The sequence below is a fragment of the Ictalurus punctatus genome, chromosome 7 (genome assembly GCF_001660625.3).
Source record: "Ictalurus punctatus breed USDA103 chromosome 7, Coco_2.0, whole genome shotgun sequence".
NCBI classification, from domain to species: Eukaryota; Metazoa; Chordata; class Actinopteri; order Siluriformes; family Ictaluridae; genus Ictalurus; species Ictalurus punctatus.
Window position 1 is genome coordinate 8874533 of NC_030422.2, and position 25852 is coordinate 8900384.

Genomic DNA, 25852 nt, shown 5'->3' on the forward strand with positions numbered 1-25852 from the left:
CACCAATACAAGTAATTTTTTCAGCAAAAAAAACCCCACAAAACACTCGCAAAATAAAAAATCGCAAAATAAAAAAACGCAGAAAAATCAAGCACCAATTGCAAAGAAACTCCGCGAAATCCTGTACAGGCTGTATAGTTACTGTATCGAAGTGTGTCACATGACCATGAAGTTTAACCATAGCTACATACCAAATGAAAACATTTTGTTTTGCGAAAGTCAGTAAAGATGTACTTAGCATGTACATTAGCAGCACTGGTATTTCACCTTTGGAATCTGGCATTACAGTAATTTGAAAATTTTACCTAGTGATGTGGAGATGAGATATTCAGATATATACGAATTAAAAATAATTTTTAAAAAATAATAATGTATTCTTGAATAACATTGAGTTGACTCAGATGTTTGGACTTGTCTGAACTTGGTCGAAAAGCTATATCAAAATAAATATACATTTAAAAAAAAACAAAAAAAAATTCATTATTGATCCCAAAAATGTAAAAATAAATAAATAAAATATTATATATATATATATATATATATATATATATATATATATATATATATATATATATATATAATAAAAAATAAATAAATAATAATATTAATAAAATGTCCAAGAAGACGATACAGTGTGAGAGGGAAAAAAATAAGGGGGGGGGGGGGGGGGGGGGCATGGGCCAGAGAAGTGAGAGACCAGTGTTGGGTGGTCTTCAAAGTGTGTATGTGTGTGTGTTTGTGTTCTCTTGGACACTTTGCACTGCTATATCAGTGCCAGATTGCATTTCTTTTCTTGTTCACAAACACACACACACAGACTAGAGTGAGATGATGCCACGTTTCAGTTTTTCTCCAGGCCTGGAGCCACTTGCTTTTCCAATCAGCCAAGCCACAATCAAAATGCAACTAATAAAATCTCTTTTTATAACACTCAAAAAAAATGTGGCTGAGGGAGAAAAAAAAAGGTGAAATATTACGAAATATTATGATTTGAAATATTAGAAACGCTTGGCTGCTCTCTGGGAAACGAACTACGAAGATGCGAAGAAGGATCCAGGCTTTGTATGCCGCAACACTTGTTTTATTCCCCCCTTTTTTTGTGTAATAAGAACAATGCTATACTGGAGTACTGAAATAACGAGAAACACACACTACTACAGGTCTACAGACTCTGGTAAATTTGCTCACTGCAGAGAAAATGTGTGTTCAAGGTTAGCACTCTTAACTCTGTTAACACACTTGTGGCAGTTTTATGACATTGGCTTATCCTTTATCCTTCTTTAGCCACTATACAGGAGGGTTAAGGCACCATACCTCTCTCTCTCTCTCTCTCTCTCTCTCTCTCTCTCTCTCACACACACACACACACACACACACACACACAGAGTGTTCCCTTCACCTGTTGGTGTAATCTGAGCACCAATCCACGCTCAGAAACATATTCAGAGACTTTTCACTTCATTTCTGAAGAGTTTATAGATACAACATTTAGCACATAGCTAATAAAAAAACGCTAGCTGACTAATTAGTGATTAGCAAAAAAATCTACAAAGGGAGCTAAAACACAAATATGCTCACTGGCTTAATGTTTGAGCTTTATTTATTTGTTTTAATTAGATATAATTATGTCTGAATCTGATATTTACTAAATTGTAGCCTATATGGTAGATGCAAACATACTTCAGTCACTAAATACAGTACTATGCTAGCTATTTCATAAATTATTTTTCCCTTTCTTCCTACAGTATGTAGCGTTCCCTTGTATTAACTCAGGCTTGATTATTGTAGTAGTAATACTAGCTTGTTACTATTACCACTAGGTAGTAATACTACTGAAAATAATCTTTATTTCTGTTCCCTGAATCACTATGCTAATTTCACCTCAGTTTGCTAATACACCCTCAGAAAATACAGAAAGGAGATAATTAGTGTGCCTTCTCTGTGGTGTGTGAACTGATTAGCTCATTGATCAACTCCCTCTCAAGTTTCGCTTATTAATTACATTTCCAGGGACTGATTGAAATTAGACAAGGCCCTGTGCCGTACTGCATGCTAACTCAGCTAACTGTGTGTGTGTGTGTGTGTGTGTGTGTGTGTGTGTGTCTGGTTGATGCTGATTGATATGGCTTTAGCCCTGGTGAGACTCATCCGTCACTGGCGAGCCATCCCTGCTGTCAAAGGTTCTAAAGCTTTAATCCACAGGTATTCACTTATTCATTCATTCATTCGTCTCATCCCAGCCTCCCTCTCTTTCTTTCTGTTTTTCCTCTGACCAGAAAACGTCCAATGTCTCACAAGAGTTAGGGATGTATACATTATTCCTGTTTTAAACAGATAGAAATATAACTATGAATGTGGAAAGAAAGATGAAAGGTGAAGTTTTTGTTTTTGTTTTAAAAAATAAGCATGGCCACGCCCACTTCAGGTTTACCAGATACAGATAGAGGCACTGCGCCCCTATACAAGAGCTTATCAGGTAAAGTTTAGCGGTAAAGCCAGAGCAAAATCTCCACACAGAAAGGACAAAGCAATAACCTTCACGCGCCACATGCAAAAGCACATCGTTGGCCATCTGTGCTGTGTGTACTGATGAGTTTGTACATTACGAAAGTCCCAGAGGAGACGAAGAGGATGGCGAAGTGTATAAAGCAACCCCAAAGGCTATGGACTTCATATGGAATCACAAACACTTTGGAGCCTGGGGTCCAGAACTGATGGATAAGAGGCCCTCCTCCACCCACCCACCCACCCACCCACACACACACACACACACACACACAGAGTGATTGACTGAAAGCTGGAGGAATGTCTCGACCCGGCAGGGGGTTGGACTGCAGCAGGTGACAGGAGAAAAAGGAGGTAAGCGGCTTCGGCTCATTGTCTTTCCCTCTATGAGTGATCGACGCAGCTGTGGCGGGCACATGCATTTCACCAGAGACGGCCATCTCACATTCTTCCCAACTCATTCGCAGCTTGCCGATGTGTCCTGCGTCAACAGTATCAAAGATCCTAAAGCCTCATTTGCACTCATTTTCTCACACTCCCTCCATCTCCCTCCTCCCTTGCTCGTTCGTGTTGGTAATTGCTTTGCTGCCTTGGATGGTGTGCTTTTATATCCCCAACTAATGCACAGCTAACATTTTTTTTTGTTATTGCTGTTTAAAAAAACAAAATGGCTGCCACTGTATATCTGGCATGTGGTTTCTCTTCAGAAAATGACCAAGTCTTCAAAGTTCAGAGGGAAAAAACATAGACACTTCCGTGGTCGTCTTTTGTTAGCAACAATCTAGCTAGCCAACTATACAGTTATGTTATAGCTTTAACAAGCTAATATGTCTGTACATCGATTGATTGAAATCAAATACTAGTTTGTACAGTATGACTGATTTAAGATTAAAGAAGTGCTACTTTGATTATTGTTGATGCTCTGAGCAGCCATGTTGATTTGATTTGTCACTTGCTGGACTCAGGGTTGAGGAGACCTTGGGTTAGGAGTTCATTGGTCCGTTTTCACTTTGGTTAAAAGTTTCCTACATTCCCCTCAATGCTGTTCAACCTGGTTTATCCCTTATTTGTGAGTGTTTAATTTTTTCGTCCTATTAAACTGCGCCAACTGTGACGTCAGTGTAGCAGCCAACCGCAAAATTTTTACAGGAATAACGTAAACGCTGGACCAACCAACAAATCTGACCCACAATATAAAGATATTTAATATGATTCAGGATGCAGTTTTCCTTTAACAACCCTCCGTATGCACAAACCACAATCTAAAATATCCACTTCATATCCACTGGTACAATATAAATAGGTCTCTCTCGAAAACCCCCCCATTTCTCTTCCCTGCAGCGCACGTATTAGTAGAGCACCTTTCCTACAGTAGGTCGCGCTGAGTGCCATTGAATGGAGAGGCCTGTGTGTGTTAGCGCCAGGCAGAGAGAGAGAAATCGAGGCAGAGAGAAGGGCCCTATTGATTCAGCGGGCTTTTGACATGCTAATGTTCTCACTGTCAGCTTCGGTCCCCCTCTAGCTAAGGGCCTTCAAAGAGCGCCAGCTTCACAAAGCAAAGTGTGTGCGCGTGTGTGTGTGTAGTAAGCTAGAGACTGAATAGACATCCTTGCTTTGCAACTAGCTCCTGCCTCCGCAGCAGGGTGAGCTGGATGCGGAGAAACTAAGCGAAATAAGCGAACACCGAGCCAAAACATACCAGCAATGAGTGAGAACCAATCATATGGAGAACGCGTTCCAGTGTTTTTAATGATTTTGAGTCTCGCTCCAGCGCACACGGAAGTGACCTAATATTGACACAACGTTCCTTTGAGATGTTACCAGCATATGTGTATGTGGGTTTTTTGTAATAGGTGTTGAGTGAGGTCCTGTGCTGCCGTGCTCTCTGATTAACGTCCGTCTCCAAATTTAACACGTTAAAGCGTCAATGCCATGGCCACTGTGACTGAATTACAACCCGTCAGGTCTTGCTTTCAGACGTTATTTTGGCAGCATGATGTGTAAACTCAGACTAAGTGCGTGTTATGTCTTTATGCAGATGTGGGTGTTCATTCCGTTCCACATCTGGAACAATCCATGGCAAGCTTTTTAATTACTGGTCACAAAAATGTGTTAATTACAGTATATAGGACACCAGACTGGTTCCCATGGTGGCTAACACAGCTTGTTATGCTAGTACATCCGCTTGTTGTTCAAATTAACCTGAGAGCAAGTTTGTGGAGATATTTTTTTGAAACCATCTACTATTTACTAACCGAAGTCCTGCCTTCTTAAGTTCTACTGGCTCACAAGACCACGGCTCATGAATTCACCTACATAAGGATGAAGCAAATGTCTTTCACGTCCTGCTTTTTCACAGGGCTAGATTTTATTCGCATTTAGTCCGACCGCTGGTTTCAGTGAAAGTTTTCCTGTATCGCCATAGCAAGGGCTCAAAAATCCTAAACGCTACAGTTAAACCATCTGTGGACGTCCACAAACGTCGTCTCTTCACCCTAACAAAGCCGTAAAAAGTCAAAACTAATTGCCTCCATTGCCAAAGCAAGTGGCCCAAGCAGTTAGTTTGAAAGGGCTCGAATCCACTCCAATACCTTAAGGTAAAGGAACAAACCCATTCAATTCAGCTGGGAGACTTGAAGCCCACCATACCTCAGCCTCTCCAAATAATTACAAGTATTAATATCTATTGTTCAGTCAGCATGGTGAGCCCTCGGGCAAAATTACCACGATTACTCCGCATTGTGGAAACAAGGCTGCCGGCCCTTAAATAATCCCATTACTCAATCCATCTTTTCATCCGACAGCCGCTCTTACACACGCACTCTGAGCTAATTGACATCTGTTAACTGACATCCTATCAGATCTCGGATAAACAGACTTAGAGGGTGCCTACCCCAGGCCACTTCAGTCAAGAATCCCCCCCCCCATGAGAATAACTGAACTGTAAATTAGCCAATATATCTTATGGAAAAAACAGTTAGCAAATATCAGGTCTGCACCTCAGCGCTGTACTATCTGTTCTTTGTTTTTAGCAGTGTTAGCATTTCATTAGTTCACTTTCACTCTTTAAGTGTTTATGTTGAAACAGAACTTGAGGGAATTTGACAAAGAGTCTCCTTCAATTCCAGCCATCCCCCCACCCCCGCCATGAAACAGTCTAGTATTTATACAGAGTAGATTTACCAAATGGTACTTGGATTTCATTTGTGTCATTTGTCATCATAAATCAAGCTATGACGCCTTTCCAAATGCTTCATTAGTGGAACAAAACAAGCGCATTCACAGAGTCCCACAATCCATCTGGTGCGTTTGTCTGAAAAAATGTTGGCACCGTCCTAATCAAAACCAAAGACAAAGGCACTCAGCGGTGATGGCAACTGTCAAGTTTAATCTGCCCTACATTTAAATCACTGGGGCAGCAACTTAACGAAGAAAAGGATGGTTCTAGTTTTCCTCCGGATCACCCACTACCGTTCTCATCCCTGCCCGGTGGTAACTCAAGTGACCTCTGACCCTCCTGGATGGAAGCCAGCTTTATAGAAAGTGGAAAAGCACTAACTGCTTGGCGCTAACCGATTGGGAGTGTTGTCTGGTGGTGATGGACACCTCATCAAACATCAGTCTATTCACATTTAAAAAACTCCCGGGTTAATATGCCTCACACACACCAGCAGCAAGTCAATGAAAGACACAGACTCAAATATGAGGCTACTCTGCTGGAGTGAGTTTACAAAATGGTAGTTTTTCAACAACTACACAAATATTAGAGATGTGGAAGTAGAAGTTTCTTATTGCCTGTACAGTGTTAGCATGGTAGTACTAGATGCCAAGAATTTAGCAAGGTATTTTCATTAATATAGCTAAGGTTTTAGCAGGCTAACAGTAACAAGGGTATGAAGGGTCTTTTTTGTTGTTTTTTTAAGGCTAGCAAAAGGAGCTAGCTGTAAGAATGTAGCGATTTGGTCAAATGGAGTTAAGTCTGTTTCTTTTTCTGTCTCAGTAACCGTGGACACTCGGAAACCCACCATCCATCACCCCTTGACAAGTGAAGGGCTAGGAGTTGTCAGGGGCATTTCCGAGCATGAGCAACCAACCAAGATCAACAGCATGGGGTCAAGGAGAATGGACACACATGCGCCAGCAAACACGCACACACACACACACCCACATGCTGTCGCTCACGGCAAACAACAGGACTTTGACAGTGACAAGCACTCAAATTGAAGCATTGGTAGGAAGGAGGCTAAATTCCTTGTGTCACATGCAGAAATCAGGCGAATCCTATTCAGATGTGAGGATGTAATGCGAGACAGTTAGCGATCTCATTTAAATTTAAATGTCACAATGATTCCAGACTGCCTGCTGCATTGAAAAAAAAAAGAAAGCGGTTGAACGCCTCCTCTTCTGCCTTTCTCTCAGAAAGCAAATGGAACGCTATTGTGCGGAACAGACGCAAGTTTGCTGCCCTTGCATTTCACTGACAAAAATATGCAAATGGTGTATCTGTTTGATATCAAAGAGCACCCCCTTTTTCCTTCCCTCTTTCTCTTTCTCTCGTTTCTACCCAAGACAGCTGACGGCCCATTCACTGTCCAGCGTAGAAGCCCTGGATGCACAACTGAAGGGGATCGTGACAGGAATCAACATATGCACTTGCCATCAAAAGCACAGGAATAAAGGACGGAAGTAATGAATATTCATAATGGGAAGCATTTTTCGGTGGATGAAGGCTATTGTCTGCTGGAGGGGGAAAAAAACAGTTACAACAAGACCCAGCTGAGGCCGATGATGAACCCAACACACCTGCTCATAATTATGACAGGATTGAGATAAACACGCTAGCTTTGTGTAATTAGATGGACATGGCACGCACAAACACACACATACAGGCTGCTCAGCTTTTTCTTGTTTATTAAATACGCGTTGGTCAAGGTGAGATTAAAACTTAAATTCAGCCACAGTAAGTCGATACAGTTCACACTTCCTTATAGAACACTTTAAATTTTGGCCTGCTTTTTTTCGGTCAGTCTGAAAGAAGTAGTTTTGAAAAAAAAATCTGTGTCCATTTTCCATAAGAAAAAAAAAAATCAGCCTCAGCTTTCCAATATCAAGCACACAAAGGGCAGTTTCCTTATCACACCAAAGCCTATAACTGCATTTTGCCCAAAATGTCAAGTGCATACCGCCTCAGACTGTTTCAGTTCTGCTCTCCAAAATTCTTTTTATAAATATATTGCTAGCTGGAATACATTTGCCGTGAGTTTGAGAACTCACACAGATGGGTCGAAAGAACTGATTTCCATTTCACTCTTTTTGGTAGAGAAGCAATGCAAAAGCATTAAAAAAACAACCACTCACAAACAAAAGACGGGAGCATATCCCATGTCCTTCTTCTGCTTCCATTCATACTTAAGGTCTTCGTGGCTCCTATCTACCCTCTCTATCGTCCCGGCTCAGACGCAGCTGTCAAAACTTTGACGTCTTAATCAATCTCGCCCGTGACCCTGGTCTCTGCGTTGGCATGAAGGGAAAAACTGGGATGACTCCCCTGACCCCATCTAGTGTTCCTCTCTTCTTGCTCTCAGCCAACCCCCCCCAATATCCCAAGCATCCCCAACAATCAGGCAAAGGGTGCAACTCACGCCTTCTGGGCTATGAGCCTCATATGCGTTATTCTCAATAGATGCCCCATTGAGATCATCCTCTCCCCCTTGCAACACCCCTCACATTGAAAGTGAACCCATAAGTCTCTTCCTTATCCATATGGGCTTATTAAGGAGACACTGACACTCATCCTCACCCTGGGAGAGTGGGCCACCTTTTGAACTTTCCTCAATGAGGATGCGGTCAATTGTTGGCTTACAGAGGATGACATCTGATGGGTTAATCCACCATGGATGCCATGGACCACACTATAGAACTAATGAAAATAGCATGCATATTAGAGTCATCCACTGCACCTTTACTTTGGAACCTACCGGACTATAGATGTTCTCGTCTTCCACGTGCTGCTTTTGAAGTTTTGAGTTTGATGAGACTTGCCACCAAATATGATACCTAAATGATACTAAAATGGACTAAACTCAAACTGTAACATGATTTTGGATTTTCCACTAAGTCTCCATGTGGCCTTCGGCTTTGACTGAATTATGGCAGCTTTTTGTTTTAAATCGTAACAGCTGAACAAAGAGAACAGAGAGCATGTGAGAGAGAATGAGCAAGAAAGGAGCAAGAGAGTGGAATGCCACCTAGCACCGCCAACAAAAGAGTCACCAAGAAAAACTGCCCATTTGCTCAAAAGTGAACCTGTTCAAGCAGCCACTCAGACACATTCACCAAGAGACCGCCTGCAGAGACAGTACAACCCCCCCCAACCCTTCCCGGCCCAAAACAGCCCTAAATTACGTTGTGTATTTGTCATGTAATTAGCCTGCTGAGATTGCCCTCATAAATAACCAACAGTGGACTGGCCAGCACGCAGTTTATCAACCGTGCACAAGCTCTGACCCTCTCCTGGACCAGATGCCTTTTATAAGCAAGTAAAAAAAGGGCAGAGGGGCATTCTCAAACTGTCCACCTATCTCGAGGTTCTGCTGTTCATTTGCACTGACCTCGGCTTCACCCAGATGCTGGGAAGCCCTTCTGAACCCTTTAGGCAAGCCATGGACAGTGAGAAGTGAGAGGGGGAAAGCAGAACAAGAAAAGGGAAATAAGTACTCATCCTTTCTTTCTCTCCCCACAAGCCTTTTGTTGTTCCCTGAAACAGAAATCTCTCACCTTCACAGAGAGCAAGAGCAAGACATTGTAAGAGAACTCAAACCTCCAGTCTATTATGATTAGCGCCAACACTTCTTGCTAAGACATTCTGATATGGAACAGAAAGATCCAGCAGCAGCCTCCTAATCCACTGAGCTCTGCTAAGTGTCCAGCTGTCTGTAGTGGAGCAAACTTCTAACATTGTCCAGCTGAGAAAACACAACACAGTCACGTTTGAAGCGTGACATCTTGCTTTTTAATTCTTGTCTGGACACTGAAAACCTTTGTGGTATTATTTGCTACCTTCAGTGGAAGGACTGTGGAGCTCATAACAAAGGAAACTGTAGCTATATCAAGAGAGGTACACATGGCTCAGGAACCTCAGAAGAACCCACTAGCCAGAGAGTATAGGTGAACATTCACAAGACAAACAATGATGGACTATATCAAAGGACACAAATAAAGTTACCAGAGACCCTACCTTGGCATGCTCCTGCTCGCTCCTCGAATCCTGGGTTACAAAGACAGCTTCCGATTGGCACCAGCCATTCTCCATCAGCACCACAATACATCTTGGGTACTTCACGCTCCTCTGAGTTGTCCACACACGAGCCGCGGACCTCCACCAGCGATGATGTATCTGCACCCGTGGTCGTGTCAGGAAACTGAGCAAGGTTGCGTACTGTAAGTGGGCACTTCTTGTAAAAAATCCGCACAGACACCAAGGCGATGCACGCCCCCACATCCTGGAAGGCCAAGTAGAAGCCTTTGCGCGTCAAGACGCCCACATCCCGCACCTCTGTGTTGAGCTTCATGATACGGTCTCCAATATCCACCTGCGTAAAGCTCTCGTCAGCGGCAATTGTGTCAATCTTGATGAACTGGTTCTCGCGGATGTATCGTTCTTTGTCATTGTTGGATTCGTAGTAGTAGAGGTTGAACGTCTCCTTGCATGTGCCCAAAACGCCTGGCAAGCTGTTGCAGTCACGCAGCGTGAACTTGATCTCAACGTAAATGCGCTGGGCCGCTCCACGTGCGATCCAGTCTGTCCGAAGCCAGTTGTTCTGGTTAGGTTCCATCACGTTGCACACTTGGTACGTCCGGATGGGGGTGTTCTTCTCGTCCATGATGCTTACTTCTTCCCACTGACAAAGACAGCAAGAAAGATAGATTTAGTTACGGATACCCTTGTCTTAGCAGGTGCACTACATCCCACACCGCACACTCAGATCGCATTGCATCGATCACTTGCTGATGAGAATTTAATCACGCATCTGCCAGCCCATCAGCTCCCACCAGTATGAAAGCATTTGCAAAGTAAACTTTCAAAGTGGGATTTTTCAAACAGTCAAATCTGGCAGGTTGTGTTGTTTGGAAACATTATGGCCTCTCTGGGCTTTTTTGGAGAAGCAAATTGTTTCAAAAGATTTGGCCCCAACTGCACTTGAAATCTGGAAGCACTCAAGGCAATGTCAAGTTGTCGAGTATCCATTAGAGCTTTACACAACTGAGGCCAATTTCATATTAGCAAAGACTTATCTGGAGACTTGATCCTTTATCTGAACATCAATATTTAATCCTCTGTTGTTATTGCTGTTGTTTTTTATAATCAAGCTACACTTTTAAATTTAGAGAACATTTGACACTTTAGTCTATATTGCAGTATGCACTTGAAAAAAGTGTGATTTTTTTGTTTGTTTGTTTGTTTGGTTAAAGATTTATCACAGCCAATAATAAATGTAAGAAAATGTCCATGTATGTTTCTGCTGAGCGGTTAAGACTAAAACGTGCCAAATGAACGCAGAGGTCCCAAAAGGCCTGTCATGATTTATGAAGCTTTCTTTCCTTCAGAGGTCTAACTGTCGCAGCAATAAAGCCACGCTCAATGTACTATAGCTATTTGAGGCCACGGAAATAACTTTGGTTGTAGGCCTTCATCTGGGTGGCATTGTTTTGAAAAGAGCAAGCTGGTTGTTCTTGGCATTACATACTATATATGTCCATTATCCATACAAATATTCCTTTACAATAAGCACCAACTTATTGGTTGTTTGACTGTTTAGCTAATTTGGGTCTTGTTTCACTTAATGGCTAAATCACAAATGCTTCATAGAGCACTACATAATATAAACCATCATCCCATGCTCAATATAATGGACTCTTGAGGAAGAAACAGTTAAGCAGACACCGGTTGTTTTTTTTTTATTTTGTTTTGTTTTTTAATCACTTACCCCTCCTTCTGTTGGACTGGAAACCCATTTCAGCTCACCCTGCACTGTTCTCGAGTCCAGTAAAGTCACTGAAAAAAGAAACGAGACATACGACAACCATGATGGGAAAGTGTTTTTTTTTTTCTTCCATTTTTACATGATTTGCATTTTTCTAGGAATAATAATAATAATAATAATAATAATAATAATAAGAGATATTTTGTTTTTTTCCCCTCACCATGGATCTCCAAGTGCTCGCATCCAACTATGATTTAACCTTAAAATGACTGAACATCACTCTTAACATATTTTCTGCTTACTTGCAAGTCTACTGTATAATACATGGGCCTGACTATAGACAGTTCTCTCCCAATAATCACAAGATTCAAATTCTTCTCTTTTTTTCTTAGTTTAGTTTTGTTTTATTTTGTTTTGCTGCCCAGAACGAAATGATTTCCTGTCATACTGACAAAACTGTCCCCCACTGTTCACTCAAACATTCACTGTGCTGTAACGTGTTTGAAGTCGAAAAAGCTGATTTGAAACATTCATCAGGTTAAAACATTGAGTTTTATTATATTTTATTTTATTTTACATTTCTACTCCTAGAGCTATCACATTTCAGCCTGTATTTCATATACATAGGTTTGACTGAATAGAATCCATAAAATGCACAATAAAGCAAAAAGAAAACATATAATAACATGGGATTACATGATTACAAGAATTCTAGGTTGCAACTTAACCAAAACAATCAGGATTTTGGAAATTCTGGATATCATTGTGACTGGGTTTTGTTTTTTTTGTTTTTTTAATGAATGAATGAATGAATTCATTCATTTATTTAAAATGATTCAGTCTCACTTGCTTTTTGTTTTATATTTATATCTTAGAGTACTGATTGGAACATCATGTGCTTTTTGTGTGCAAAATTCAACAATAATTAGGCGACATTAAAGAGAACACTTATTTATTTATTTATTTATTTATTTATTTATTACAAACAAAGTCTCAAAGCAGATTTACAAATTTATAAATGAATGAATGAATTAATTAATTCAGGTCTACATGTTTGTTTGTTTTTTGTTGTTTTTATGCATTACTCTAATAATTTATAGAGGCATGGAGGCTCGAGCTCATTTAGCGCAACTATGGTCCGATGCGTAAAAGGTTAAAGGACTTTGGAACTGCAATAAAAAATAATCTGCACGCAGGATGAATAAAGTTAATTAATAGTATGGCATGATTAGTAAACTTGTGTAGTTTCGGTGCGCCTCACGAGCACATTAGTAGCCTAATATATATCACGGTATCATAAAAAAATAAATAAATAAAATAAAAAGCCGAAAAGCCCGACTCTGCATTAAATCTCCGTTACGCACAGAACAATCCCGACAATAAGAAGAAGAAGAAGAAGAAGAAGGAGAAGAAGAAGGAGAAGAAGAAAAAGAAGAGATCCCCTTCATTCCCGTGCTCCTTACCTTCATTCGGTGGATAAACCCGCGCACTCGAGGCTGTGTGTGATATCCATAATAAGAGAGCCCAAGCCGCTGAGAACGCGATCGTTGCCATTTGCGCCGTTTCGCGAGCGCCGCCGAAGTCGCGCAAGCAGCGAGTGAAGAGCGAAAAGCGCCGCGTGCGCTCCTCGACAACACGAAGGGGCGGGGCCTGTGGGACTGTCCGTCACCCTTAGGCAACCAATCACCTTGCGTTAAAAACTCTCACCGCGTCCTAGGAATACCTAAAGAGTGTACCAGAGGGGCAAAAGAAAGAAGAAATTCCAGCAAAAATGTTGTGTTATAATGCAAACACTGTAAACGTCCTTTTGCTTGAAATATATAGTTGCTTATATAAATAGCCTATAGATAGCAGTGTTTTATTCATATACACATGTTTGGATCAACCATAGTAATCAATTTATAATTAATTAATAATAAACCTGCACGCACGCCTGTGTGTGTGTGTGTGTGTGTGTGTGTGTGTGTGTGTGTGTGTCACTCTGAGAGGAAGACTCCATCACAAAAATGTAAATAATAATAATAATAATAATAATAATAAATGCACACACATTTCTGATTGTGTTTGCTCGTTTTAGATGATAGAATGAGTCTCAAAGCAGATGCAATGTTTATCCTGGCGCGTGAGAAGTCCAAGGGCGCCGTCTACTGTTCGCGCGAAGAACATGTCAAACAGTCTCCTGCGTCCGACACGTGCACGAGCTATGCATGCGTTTCCAATGTGCAGTGCATTTATCCTACGTAGGTAGTAAGCGATCGTCTGGGATTAGGGGACTGCTGCGTATGTTTGACGCGTAAACTGTCAATCACGCGCCTCCAGGACGTCTTCTCCAGGCGCGCGCCTTGTTTCTGCCGCGCAGATTCCGTCAATAACTCGGCAGATGCTCGCGCACCCGTGCGTTCTATCCAAGGATCGAGCGGTAACCGTCTTCTGTCCACCTGAAAAGCACCTTAAGGCGGTTTACAGACAGCTGGTAGCCTACTGACTAGTAAATAAAATCAAATAAATAAATAAAACCCACAGGGACATGAATTCATAGGTAGGTAATCAATTCCAAGATGGGTTTAATAACATCATACCCCAAAGAGTTTTATTCCTCTTCCACCACAGCTTTTACATTTTCCAACAATTAATATTAAAAAAAAAAAAAAATCATAATGAACTTTTAACGCCCTGTTTTTTTAAATCCATTGCTAGTTGTATTTAATGTTGCAGAAGACAAGGTAATTACTGCAAACACTTATGCACATCAGCTTAATAAACTCTCTCTCTCTCTCTCTCTCTCTCTCTCTCTCTCTCTCTCTCTCTGGATGTTATGAAGACTGAGAAACTGGAAAGTTATTTTATTTATTTATTTATTTTTTTAAAGTCCTCCATGCACTGGAAAACCTCCTGACACTGGAGACTCCTTCTATAAATGTTAGCGCGTTCATGTGTAAATTTATTTATACGCATATCCAGATTCGTAAACAGCAAATATGAAGTCCATGAGTTTTTTTTTTTTTTTTTTTTAAAAGAGGCTAACAACAGTATGCCTGAAATAATAATCATAATAAACAATAAATTAATCTTCCAAGGTCCAAAATTTTTACATTCAGGTCTAAAATATGTAATGAACATAGTTTTTGGAAAGTATCGTTTCTGAACATGGGACATTTGCACAGTTTGGGATTGTTGCATGATGTAAAGATGATTTTAAAAAAAAAGTAATTAATGGAAGGTTAGTAAATATTGAGAACGACAAATAGCCTACAGAGCTACAGACATTTACGTTAATTTACATTAATGCTCTCAAGCTGACTGTTTACGAGCGTGGACACTATGCATGAAAGGGTTAAATAACAACGTGTTTTTCAACCTGTTTATTATTAGCCTTAGATTACATAGAGTGTCCACCATACAAATCGTTACTGTAGAAACGATAAAGTATTTGGACGAGCGCGTTAATATAAACCATTAATAAAAAAAACACCTTCTGGCCAATCAGACGTGAGAATTCAACATTGCTGTGGTGTAAAGATTATGTGAAATGCGGGGCAAAGCAAGAGTAAAAATCGTAGTCAGTATGCAATAGTATGCAAAAAAAAAAAAAGAAAGAAAGAAAAAGGCTAGACTGCTCCGTAAACGGATTGTTAGGTTATCAGAATGACATCCTTACACTTTACTGGTGTCTCTAGGAAAGATGAAGAGAACATCGTTGATAGTAAATAATGGGAAAATGTACGTTAATTACATTACATACGTTACAATTACACTAAAGTGTTGTGATAAGAAATGTTCTTTGGAAAAATCCAAGAATTAGCTGAGTTCGCCAAACTAGAGGGTTTTGAGATAGCGAAATATTATAGATATGGGCAAAACCTTGGATGAGCAAGGCAAGGGGCAGTGTCTCTTTAAGCTAACTGGTGTATTTAACATAAGTCTTACATAAACACCAGCTCGTGGTTCTCTCAGACGTTTAGCATACTACTTTTTGTGTGAACTTCCTGGCAGCCGATTGGCCAGAACAGCGGATGAATTGTTGTCAGTTTCGGGGCCCGTTGGGATCTTTTTCGTATAAAGGCATTAGCCTGAGGAGCAGGTGACGTTTGGACTTCGGTCTCCAAGGGCCGCATTCGTGACGCTTTGTGGCGCCACCGTTGCTCCGCCGAAACCATTTCGCCGGGCATAATGAAGCCTCGAGGAGCATCTGGCGTTCGGAGATGGGCGCCCGACATCGATTGTCACTCAAAGCGTTGAGGAGAATGGCGTTTTATTTTCTCAATCTGCATGAGACGCTGCGCAACCATAAAGGCCCAATTAGCCCTGAGGAGGCAGTGGTTCGCCTTCACCAATCACGTTGGGTCCGTATTGATCGCCAGCACCAGTGGGCGGGGGGCACCGCTTTCACCTCGCGCCCGTTGTCTTCAGTCATTTGTGTCACCGTCCTTTTTGATTGATTACACCCTGACCATTTTCCATTCTCCTCCTGGATTCTCAGGTCACCTGAATGAATTCCCCAATGCAGCGCCCCCACACCCGGTTTTGTTCTCCCGAACCCCAGATGGCATCAGCCCACACATCTGTATTGTCCAGACAGAGTGCCCAAACAACCCCCGAGAGATGTTCCGGCATCCTGGCAAATCCTACCAAAATTTTTTTTAAAACACCCCGCCCATTCCTCATTTTACGCAGCTAATTTCAGACCTGCATGTACATTACATACAGTCTAAGATCTCATGCAAAGCACATGCTGCTCCCGCCTGTGTGATGGAAGCTCTGACTGGAGGAGAGGGGGATGAATGCAGGCAGGGCGCATTGAAAGAATCCTCTCAGCAGTCTGAAGTTGTGTAGGTGGATTGGATGAAGGAACAAAGAACATGATGGAGAGGTTTACACATTGAGCGACTGCTCGGAGGGGGGCTGAAAACCTCTCCTTAAAAAATCCTTGCAAGCTTAGAAAGCAGCCAGGTCTCATCTACAGGATGGATTTCGATAAGACCGCTATTTTTATGTACTTCTTGACAAGTACACCAAAGAACTGTTCTAGATCGGGGTCGTTAAGTGCTTGTCCGTGGTCCAGATGCAGAGCCGACAAATGTATGAAACAAGCTTCTAAGCTTCTGGGGCAGATCCAATGGTGAAGCTACAATTATTTAGCTGAAGGCAGATCATCAGACCTGTCCCATGACTAGAGACATTATCAAGGAAAGGACACTATCTCCTTTCTCATGTGCAGTGTAGTGATATGACTTGTTGAAAACAGAATGGACTGAAAAGCATGCGATTAACAACTGTTTTGTTCTTAGCCTTGAGTTAAGCACTAATAGAAAAACATTAAAAGGTCATTGTTGTCACCATCCACGTCTATCATGCTGGTTGTTTATCCGGACCTTTCAAATCAAGGAAAGTTATGTAGCTGGAGTTCGAATGTTTACGATCACTTCAGACCTTGAGACTCTCCGATCTTGCCCAAGTGTTGTCATTGCGAAGACCGTTACTTCTCAGGTAGAGCTCGGGTTTCTCTCAGGAGCATATCCAAGGATTCGAGACTCGGCTAATCAAGCACTAGCTTGTTTTGTTTGGCTCCCTGGGCAAAAGAGAAATCAATCCACGGCGAATGCACTCCTAATCACTATCAACAAAGAGTCTCTGATGGTCTTTGCTACTTTCTGTTGTGATTAACAAAAGAGGGCTAATATGGATATTCATTGGAAAGGCTGTAGTGTTATTTTCCTTACTTTTCATCCTACTCATTTCTCATTAGACAGCTCTGTCATATTTTGGACTTTGAATATAAATTTGCAGACTGGCCCAGTCTTTGCTAGCATTCAGACTGAAGTATTCCTTCACGCAAGATTCCCCCATGCAAAATAATATCCCGCAGTGGTGTCGACTAGCCTATCTTCTCCTCGCTAATTCCTTTACTCTTTAAAGTCTACACATAGAGTAAATAACAGCCCAGCGCTAGCTAGGGCATCTCAGTAAAAGCTGGCTTCAGATGTTTGACTCTATAGTGGATCTTTAATGGTCTAGGGCGTCCCACAACGCTGCGAAAAAAACAAGTGGAGTCATTAGCATGGGGAAGACATCACGAGGCTGTCTCACAGCACCTCAGCAGCTGTCAAAACTCGACTCTACTTAACACCGTGAGCGAAGAAGGGGAGGAAGTGGGGGGGAAAGGCAGAAAGCGATGATCTCAGCCGAATAGAGTCACTGCGAAACATGTTATGAAACATCATTTCAGCACCTTGCCTTGATCGCTAGCATGGTAGATTTTTAGCTTATATTTTTAAAAGCAGTATATTCTCCAGCAGACGACGTTTCCTGGAATTATTATGTAATATTCCACCACAATGCTGTTGGATTCTCAAATCTCATATCTGATTGGCCACAAGGTGTTAATTAATTCATTTTTCTGTAATTCAAATGATAGGTTTATGGTATATTAATGATGAACAGATGAATCCTATTTTGCAATAGTTTCTATAGTAACTGCGAAATTACTTGGATTTGTATAGCAGACGCTCTGCATAACCTAAGGCTAGTAATAAACAGATTTTTTTTTTAAATGTTATTATTTATAGCAATGTTTATTTAACATTTATGACATTTGGGAGACACCCTTATCCAGAGCAACTTATTTATTTTTATTATATTTATCACATTTACACATCTGAGCAGTTGAGGATTAAGGTGCTTGCGCAAGGGCCCAACAGTGGCAGCTTGGAACTCATGACCTTCCGATCGGTAGCCCAATGTCTTAACCACTGAGCTACCACTGCTCTTCCATGTTTATGGAAGGAAGGAGTCTCCAGTGTCAACACTTTGTAACAGTTGGTGAAGGACTGGAAAACAGGATCTTGCAGATGCTCTCCAACTTTAAATGTAGCTTTAAATGGATAAAAAATTGATACCAAATTGCTTTGGATTGCCTTCTTCAGTCAACTGCGTCGCTTTGCATTGTCGAAAATTTTCCCTGTTGTGTTTTATTCTTTACTTATTCTCAGGAAACAAGAAGAAGACAGCCTTCATTGTCATTTCACGTACATCTGTAGGTCACTGAGTTGTGAGTTCTGGCGCAGATGTGAGGTTTGACGTGTAAACAGGAGCTGTAAACAGCAGCAGGTGCTGGCAGTAAGACAGAAAAGATGGGAGGCCATTTTGTTTTTTCATTTGCTGAAACACTTCTTTGCCAATTGAGGACACACACACATACACACACACACACACATACACACATATGCGCAAAAAGCAAATAATGCCATATGCAGCAATAAGGACAGACGTATGCCCATATGCACATGCGCATAGAAACAATAACGTTTGAGGAAAAACAGCCAGGTAGCTGATACGGGACTTGCATAAACACCCAATATGATGTCATGATTGGATTTCAGAGCATCAGACCTCTACTTAGACATCTACTTAGAGGAATTCCATACACGTCGTCATGCTTCCATCTGCTCCTCTTGGCATATTGATTTCTGAGGTGCCGCTCGGGACTTGGAAACCATGTGGCTTTCCAAGGTGCAGGGAAAGATGATCCTTATAGTAAGAGAATGAATTCAGTGGATTCAGTGGCGGCTTTTTTTTCCTGAAGAGGCTGAATAAGAAATCCAATGAGACATCTGGCTCCTTTAATTAAGAAGTACACAAGCTGCAGCAGCGGTTACAGATGCTAGACGATTGATAAGCCGCTTAGAAACGCTTGCTGTCGGAGACTTTAATTACCGGAGGTGTAAATTGAGCTGTGTTTAAAGTAATAACAGGAAGATGACATCAATATTACAGCAAAACAGGAGTCGGCTCATACACATTAAGCTGTTCTTGCTAGAACGAACACGGCAATTAGCGGTAATTGCATCGCCGTCTTTCATAGACGAATTGTTTCGGCTTGACGCTCTTTGGACGGCAAAAACAAGGCGAGGTGATTTCGAGTGAATTCTTGCTTCTGATTGGTCGTGAAGAGAGTAGTATTGCCAATCATGTTGTCATTCCTCACTTGAATTACAGATGCTAGACATAATCGGAGACTCATAACAGTACAAAACAATACAAAACGTGTTGGAGTCTATGGTGTCTGTTTTCTGTAGAATTAACTCAGTGCCAGAAGCATTGAACGTAACTTTTGAAAAAAACGAACAAAAATATACTATAAAAAAGAAGAAAATCTCCCTGAAACTGAAAACAGTGAACTCGGTGGCAAAAATGTAGTATGATCTTAAAATAACAGCGTTCTTTGTTAACAGTTTTCTGAGCTTTCTTTTAGCTAATCATGGTTTATGAGTGCACTGCCAGAGTTTTCATTTACGTGCCGCAAATTTACGTTTGCCAATCTGGCACAAATCTCATGTGTGGGCGGGGATTAGCAGCGCTTGACTCTCATCGGCTAGTGAGATTTGGATTAACGGCTCGAGTGTCCAGTTTTGGAGGAGGATGGTGTTGATGGTGATGACAACAACGACGCTCCGTGCCACTCCTGAGAGCTCATCTCGAAAAAAAACACACATATAAGACTACCCACACCTCAAATATTAATTACGAACTAATATAATACTAAGTAATAAGTAAGTTATTTCCACTGCAAAGTACAAACACTATATCTATACAGAGAACCGCATCCAGAACGCGCTCCAAATTTTGTGACACTGAAGTCTCTTCTTCCTGGTCAGGGAGCTCTTGATGCAAATCTTATTAGCCAATGAGAGTAAATCGCTGTTAAGCCCTGCCCACATTTGAGATTTGTGCGAGAATAGTGAACGGAATGGAGTTTAGAAAACAAGGAATGCTGTTTATTTAAAGACCATGTTCACTGTTTTCAGTTTCAGAGTGTTTTTCTTCTTTCTCTTTGTGCATTTTTGTTTGTTTCTTGAAAAGTTATGTTTAATTTAATTCACAATTCACAATTTAATTTACAAATTTAATTCCATATTGCACCATGGGAATGTCTTCAAGACAGATGATGATCTAAAGTGAAAGAAAGAAAAAAAATGCTGAAGGATGTTTTATGAGTAAGTTTCTTGGAGGGTTTTTCTATACTGTAGGGAATGTTTCTCTTGGGCATGCAAGAGTGTGTGATAGTGTGGTGCTAACAGACTCACTGGTGGTCTTGATCTTGTCTGACTTGTCATCTTGTGACCTCTCTGGCTCCAGCTCTTTTGCTGTCAGGCCTCACGATGCCCAGCGCTTCTCCTTTGGCATTTTGACGGTGTCAAAATTCAAGAAGCTCGTCGGGGTCTGATAAGAACCGTCTCCAAAAATACCACTCAGCAGCCTCGAGAGCCCAACACGTCTGGAGAAAAGCCATCAACCAAACCTGTCAAAGCTAACAGGGCTGAACTTTATATATATATATATATATATATATATATATATATATATATATATATATATATATATATATATTCCATTTTCACTCACTAGGGGTATGAAATCCAAAACATTAAACATGCTACATCAGTACGCGTACAGAATTTTTTTTAAAAAACAACAAAAAAACAGACATTCCACTTTTATAAACTCCAGTTCTTCTGAGATATGATTTGTTTCTTAATGTTTCTATAATAATAGACGGCAAATTCGACGCGCTGAAAGACTAATAATAAACAAGGTGTCAAAAACATGTCATTTTTGATATGGTGATGGTTTCCGTAAAGAGAGTTTTTTTTTAACATTTACAGAAGGAATCTCCAATGTCGGTGTTTGCATGTTGTTGTTTTTTTTTTCGGTAACATGATAAGTTGTGATTTTTCATTTTTAATTGTATGTGAGACAAAAAATGAATTTAGTGAGGAAACTACTATATATATATATATATATATATATATATATATATATATATATATATATATATATATATATATATATATATATACTAACTTGTTTTTGCGGATGCTACGATACGAGCTACACCCCCTACCCTAGAACCCCATCCTCTCCGCCACCCCCCAGCCCCCCACCGCCCCACTGCGCTCACACACTAAAAATTTTACTACGGTATAAATGGATAATAAATGAAATGAATTGTTAGTATTGGCAAATTATTCTGGTATAGGAGGAATAAGAACATGTCTGATATTGCTGTTCTGTTGTTGTTCCTTATAACGGAGCACGTACAAAACTGAGCATGTTGTGTTCTGTTTCTTCCCCCAAGCCAAAATCAAGCAATAAACCAAAAACTTTTGCGTGTACATCTTTATGGAGATTATACAGCATATCTAGCTTCATTTCTAGGTCCTAAATCTGTTAACCAATTCCCAAATTCCACCTTTTCACTCATGGCCTTGCTACCATTCTCTGTCGTAGTTTCTTAACGACATTTTAAAAAAAAGAACGAAAGTTCAGCTTCCATTTAATTGCACTAATGTCTCTCATGTCCGGCCTCCCTGTGTGAAACCCGAGCCTTGTTCTTTCCCCCATTTTCTCTGTTGCTACTATTCTTACCTCTCTGGTGCTTCAATTAGGTCCCATTAGCTAGAAGCCATTAAAATTCTTTGGTCCAATTTGGACTGAACACTTCTTGGTCAAAGACGGTCTTCGCCAAAGCCGAGCTACACGCCATATGCTGATATAAAGTCGGACGTAACAGCCGAGGGGCTCCAAGCTACAATTCGGGTACTGATATCCATAAACAAGGTGTTTATAAATAAAACAATGTCCAGTCGTCCATACTGTTAGCATGTTTAACTTCAGATAACTGGATTTGAAGCATAATAATGCAGCAGAGTTTTTGGAATAGGAACCCTTACCCTAACTATAGGAAGTTCTTGTTAACATGCAGTTTGCCCTGCAAAGCCAGAAATGAGATAACGCTGTGTGAAAAATGGGTCCTTTGCTGTATGTTTGCACTCTCCCATGCTTGAGGAGTCAAATATTTCTGTTGTGTTAAACATGTTAACCATTCATAGTCTCACACACACACACACACACACACACACACACACACACACACACACGTCACACTCATCACCATTGGTCAGGAGTATAGACTTCAATACCCATCTATCTTACTTGTTTGAATTGCGCCAGTGATGAATGATATTTATTCAGTGCCGGACCTTGAGGTAGCTACATTTTAGCAGCCATTAATTACGGCAGTGGCATGTCCGTGTCAGGGGCTAGTTTTTAAAAAAAAAAATTCTGTGTGTTTGGCAGAGTGATGGAGGAGGAGCTTTTACATCCAATCCACATTAACGTCTGAGACCCTGATCCCCCCCCCAGATGGACAAGCTTAATCAAGACAAAAGAGACATTGCCTTTGTCCCAATCTGAGCTGATCGGGATTGGGAAAGAGAGAGAAAGGAGTGGTTAGGGGGTCCTTTCATTTGTCCACCCACTCACTGTCCAAACTCTTCCTGACAGAAAGAGAAGAAGGGCGCTGAAAGGACGACCCTCCTCCTCCTCCTCCTCCTCCCTCCCGTGGTGTGTGTGTGGGAGTACAAGACCTGAGAGAAACCATGTGCTTTCAGTATTTTGTAGAGGTTATTTTTTCTCACAACCTGACACAGGCTCGAGTTAATATCCGACTAGATCCAGTATGTAAGGAATAATGCACAACTGGGTGTGTTGTTATAGGAAAATAATCAGTGATGGAGTGCTGTGTTGAACCATTTCCTCCCTTAAGAAAATAAGTCCCTTATTTTCCAAAGACAACACGTGTTTTATTCCTCTTATACCACAGCAATTCATTAACGCTTACAGTTTTTTTTTACAATTATCAAGGGCACGTCATCCGTTTTTTTTCCTTTCTTAATTTATAGATATATTTAACGTTATGGAACAAGTCATTACTGGCGTTAGAGCAGCTGTAAACATTTATTCCCTCACTAGCCTAATGAGACAAAACAGCAGCAGCTAGTCCTGTTACCGAAAAACTGTTGGAAAAGGTAACTTTAAAAAAAACAAAAACAAAAAAGCTTTTACAAACACTGGAGACTCCTTCCAAACATCAACATATCAACGATTATAATTCAATTGTTTATGTGGTGCATCCATTGTCCGAATCCCTGTGTAAGTTGCTATTATAGAAACGCTAATGTTTCAGAATGAGAACATTATAATGTATATAGCAAATGAATCAACCGATTAGATTCGAGAATTCAGCAGTGCTTTTGGTATAGCTTTGGTAAAACTGCATTTATATAAGATAGAATAGATAGAATAATAACTTTAAGGTCATAATTTTATAGTATTGAACACACACACACAGACACACACACACACACACACACACACACACACACACACACACACACTAAAAGTCCTGTATGAGCGGTTAGCCAGATGGAAAGCAGCGAGCAAAAGTTTTTGCCACTAAAAGGTCACACGGCTGGCCAAAACATACACAAAAAGACACAAACAATCCCCAATCCGGGCATCCACGCCAAGAAAGCAAACACTTCGGAGCTGGCAGAGCATCGCAGTTCGGAATGCGGTTGGAGGGAAACGTGCAAACCACAGAGTAGCCCGTCCAAAACAAACCAAATGCGTCCTATACACACAAACACACAGAAATGCTCACTTTTACAGATGTGCTTCACAACAGTTAGAGAGGACAAAGTTGTTAGTGATGTGAAGTCCACACAAACCGAAACATTCAGGTTTCTCCTCATACAGAGATTATATTTAACCATTATATATTTATTTGTTTATTTGTTTATTTTGCTAAAACTCAGCCTGCTTATCGATGTCAGACTCCACAATCTCTAAGACACACTATGTACTGCTGATATGCAGTCATTTTATTTTCATATTAATCACAAATCATCATTGCTATCATTATACTGTAGTATTAAATGCCTGCATGTTTCTACTATATTTTTTCCCCACATAAAATAATGTAACACTACCACATTGGATTTTCTTACCAGAAATGAAACGTTGAAAGACAGACAAATTGTAATCAGCCTTAAATCCATGTATACATTTAGTAAATAAACAGTGTAGCAGTCATAATGACTAGGTTAGTGTGTTAATTGTTTTGAAATAAGAGGAAAATGAGTAAAATTCCAACATGATCTGACAAATTCACAAAAACCAGCCACAAACACTGAGTACATTTACATGGACAGCAATAATCTAATTATTGACCTTATTCTGAATAAGACAATATTGTGATTAAGGTGTTTACATAAGTTGCTTTTAGAATACTCCTTTCATGTTCCTGTTTTACATGTTATAGAACAGAGATCAATTAACGTCACACATCGTTACGTCGTACGTCGTTACGACGCCACGCCGTCCGACGTTCCCTCCAGAATTTCACGTATTACCATATAGTCCGTCTTCCTTATGGTACCATATACAGTTTTGGCTGTTTTTATTTTTAATTTTGTGAAAGCTTCAAGTGCAGTTAATTATTTATCATGCTATATGTGCAAATAGACGACTGCTTGAAGGCGTGGGCTGCATATGAAACCGAGTACGTACCTACTATATAGTAGCCGAAACACATGTATTTCACCCACTAAATAGTGGGTAAGTTCACGGTTTTCGGATGCAGCCATGCTCTCTTGTTTGCCGTCAAACGGTTGAGCACTGCCGTGTGTGTGTGTACGTGTTCTGTCACAAAATGCGGTGAAAACTCCCACACAACGTTAATAGTGTGATTATGGTGTGTACATGTCTGTAACGCACGTCAATAATGCGACTAAAACAGGAATTACTCCACAAGTCTTAATTCGATTTATGCTTACGTCAAGTATGACTTTATCCGGATTAAGGTCATCAATAATCACTGTTTACATGCTAGTTTCTTAATCACATTTATATCAGATTATTGTTGTCCATGTAAACATACTGATTCACTAATTGTACCTATTTCTTTTTCATTTCATTTCATTTTTAAAGCTCTACTGTTTTTTTAGCTGTGTTTTATCATTTCTATGTAGAATTATTAACATATATAAATATTACACGGCATGAGTGTAATAATTTCAATACTGTGTTGCCTCATGGAGGTATTTAGAGAAACATAATACACTGTGTTATATATTCTAGAAATAAATATTTAGATAAATATTTACATTTTAAAGATACAAACAAACAACAAAAGTAATCTACGAGTCAGATAATCAATGAGGCAATCATTTAAAGCACAAATATATATATATATATATATATATATATATATATATATATATATATATATATATATATATATATATATATATATCTTTGCAAGTGGAAATATCTTAGATATGGGCCAAATCTTTATTTGTTTTTAGATGTGTTCACACATTTTATGATTTCCATTTTCTTAATCTATTGTCAGATCATTTTGCTTTCCCTCTTCCTGGAAATAAATGCTTAGAAATTTTATATTTCAAGCATGAATTTAATATTAATACAAATAGGTATAATGATCATATATTTGGTTTGTT

The 25852-nt window shown here is 40.2% G+C and overlaps 1 protein-coding gene across 4 annotated transcripts in view; it reads right to left on the reverse strand.

Moving 5' to 3' along the window:
- The window catches only part of epha4a (eph receptor A4a), a 35500-nt gene extending 22345 nt beyond the window's left edge, over positions 1–13155 (reverse strand). The window contains exons 1-3 of one of the 4 annotated variants that reach the window (XM_017473196.3): positions 12953–13155; positions 11493–11560; positions 9743–10406 (exon numbers count right to left, since the gene is read on the reverse strand). In XM_017473196.3, coding sequence (XP_017328685.1) covers positions 9743–10406; positions 11493–11560; positions 12953–13043 — 823 coding nt within the window. In that variant the 5' untranslated portion in view covers positions 13044–13155. The remainder of the gene's footprint in view (positions 1–9742; positions 10407–11492; positions 11561–12952) is intronic. The other 3 variants (XM_017473197.3, XM_017473198.3, XM_017473199.3) reach the window with 3 other exon arrangements.
- Between the last annotated feature and the right edge of the window lie 12697 nt (positions 13156–25852).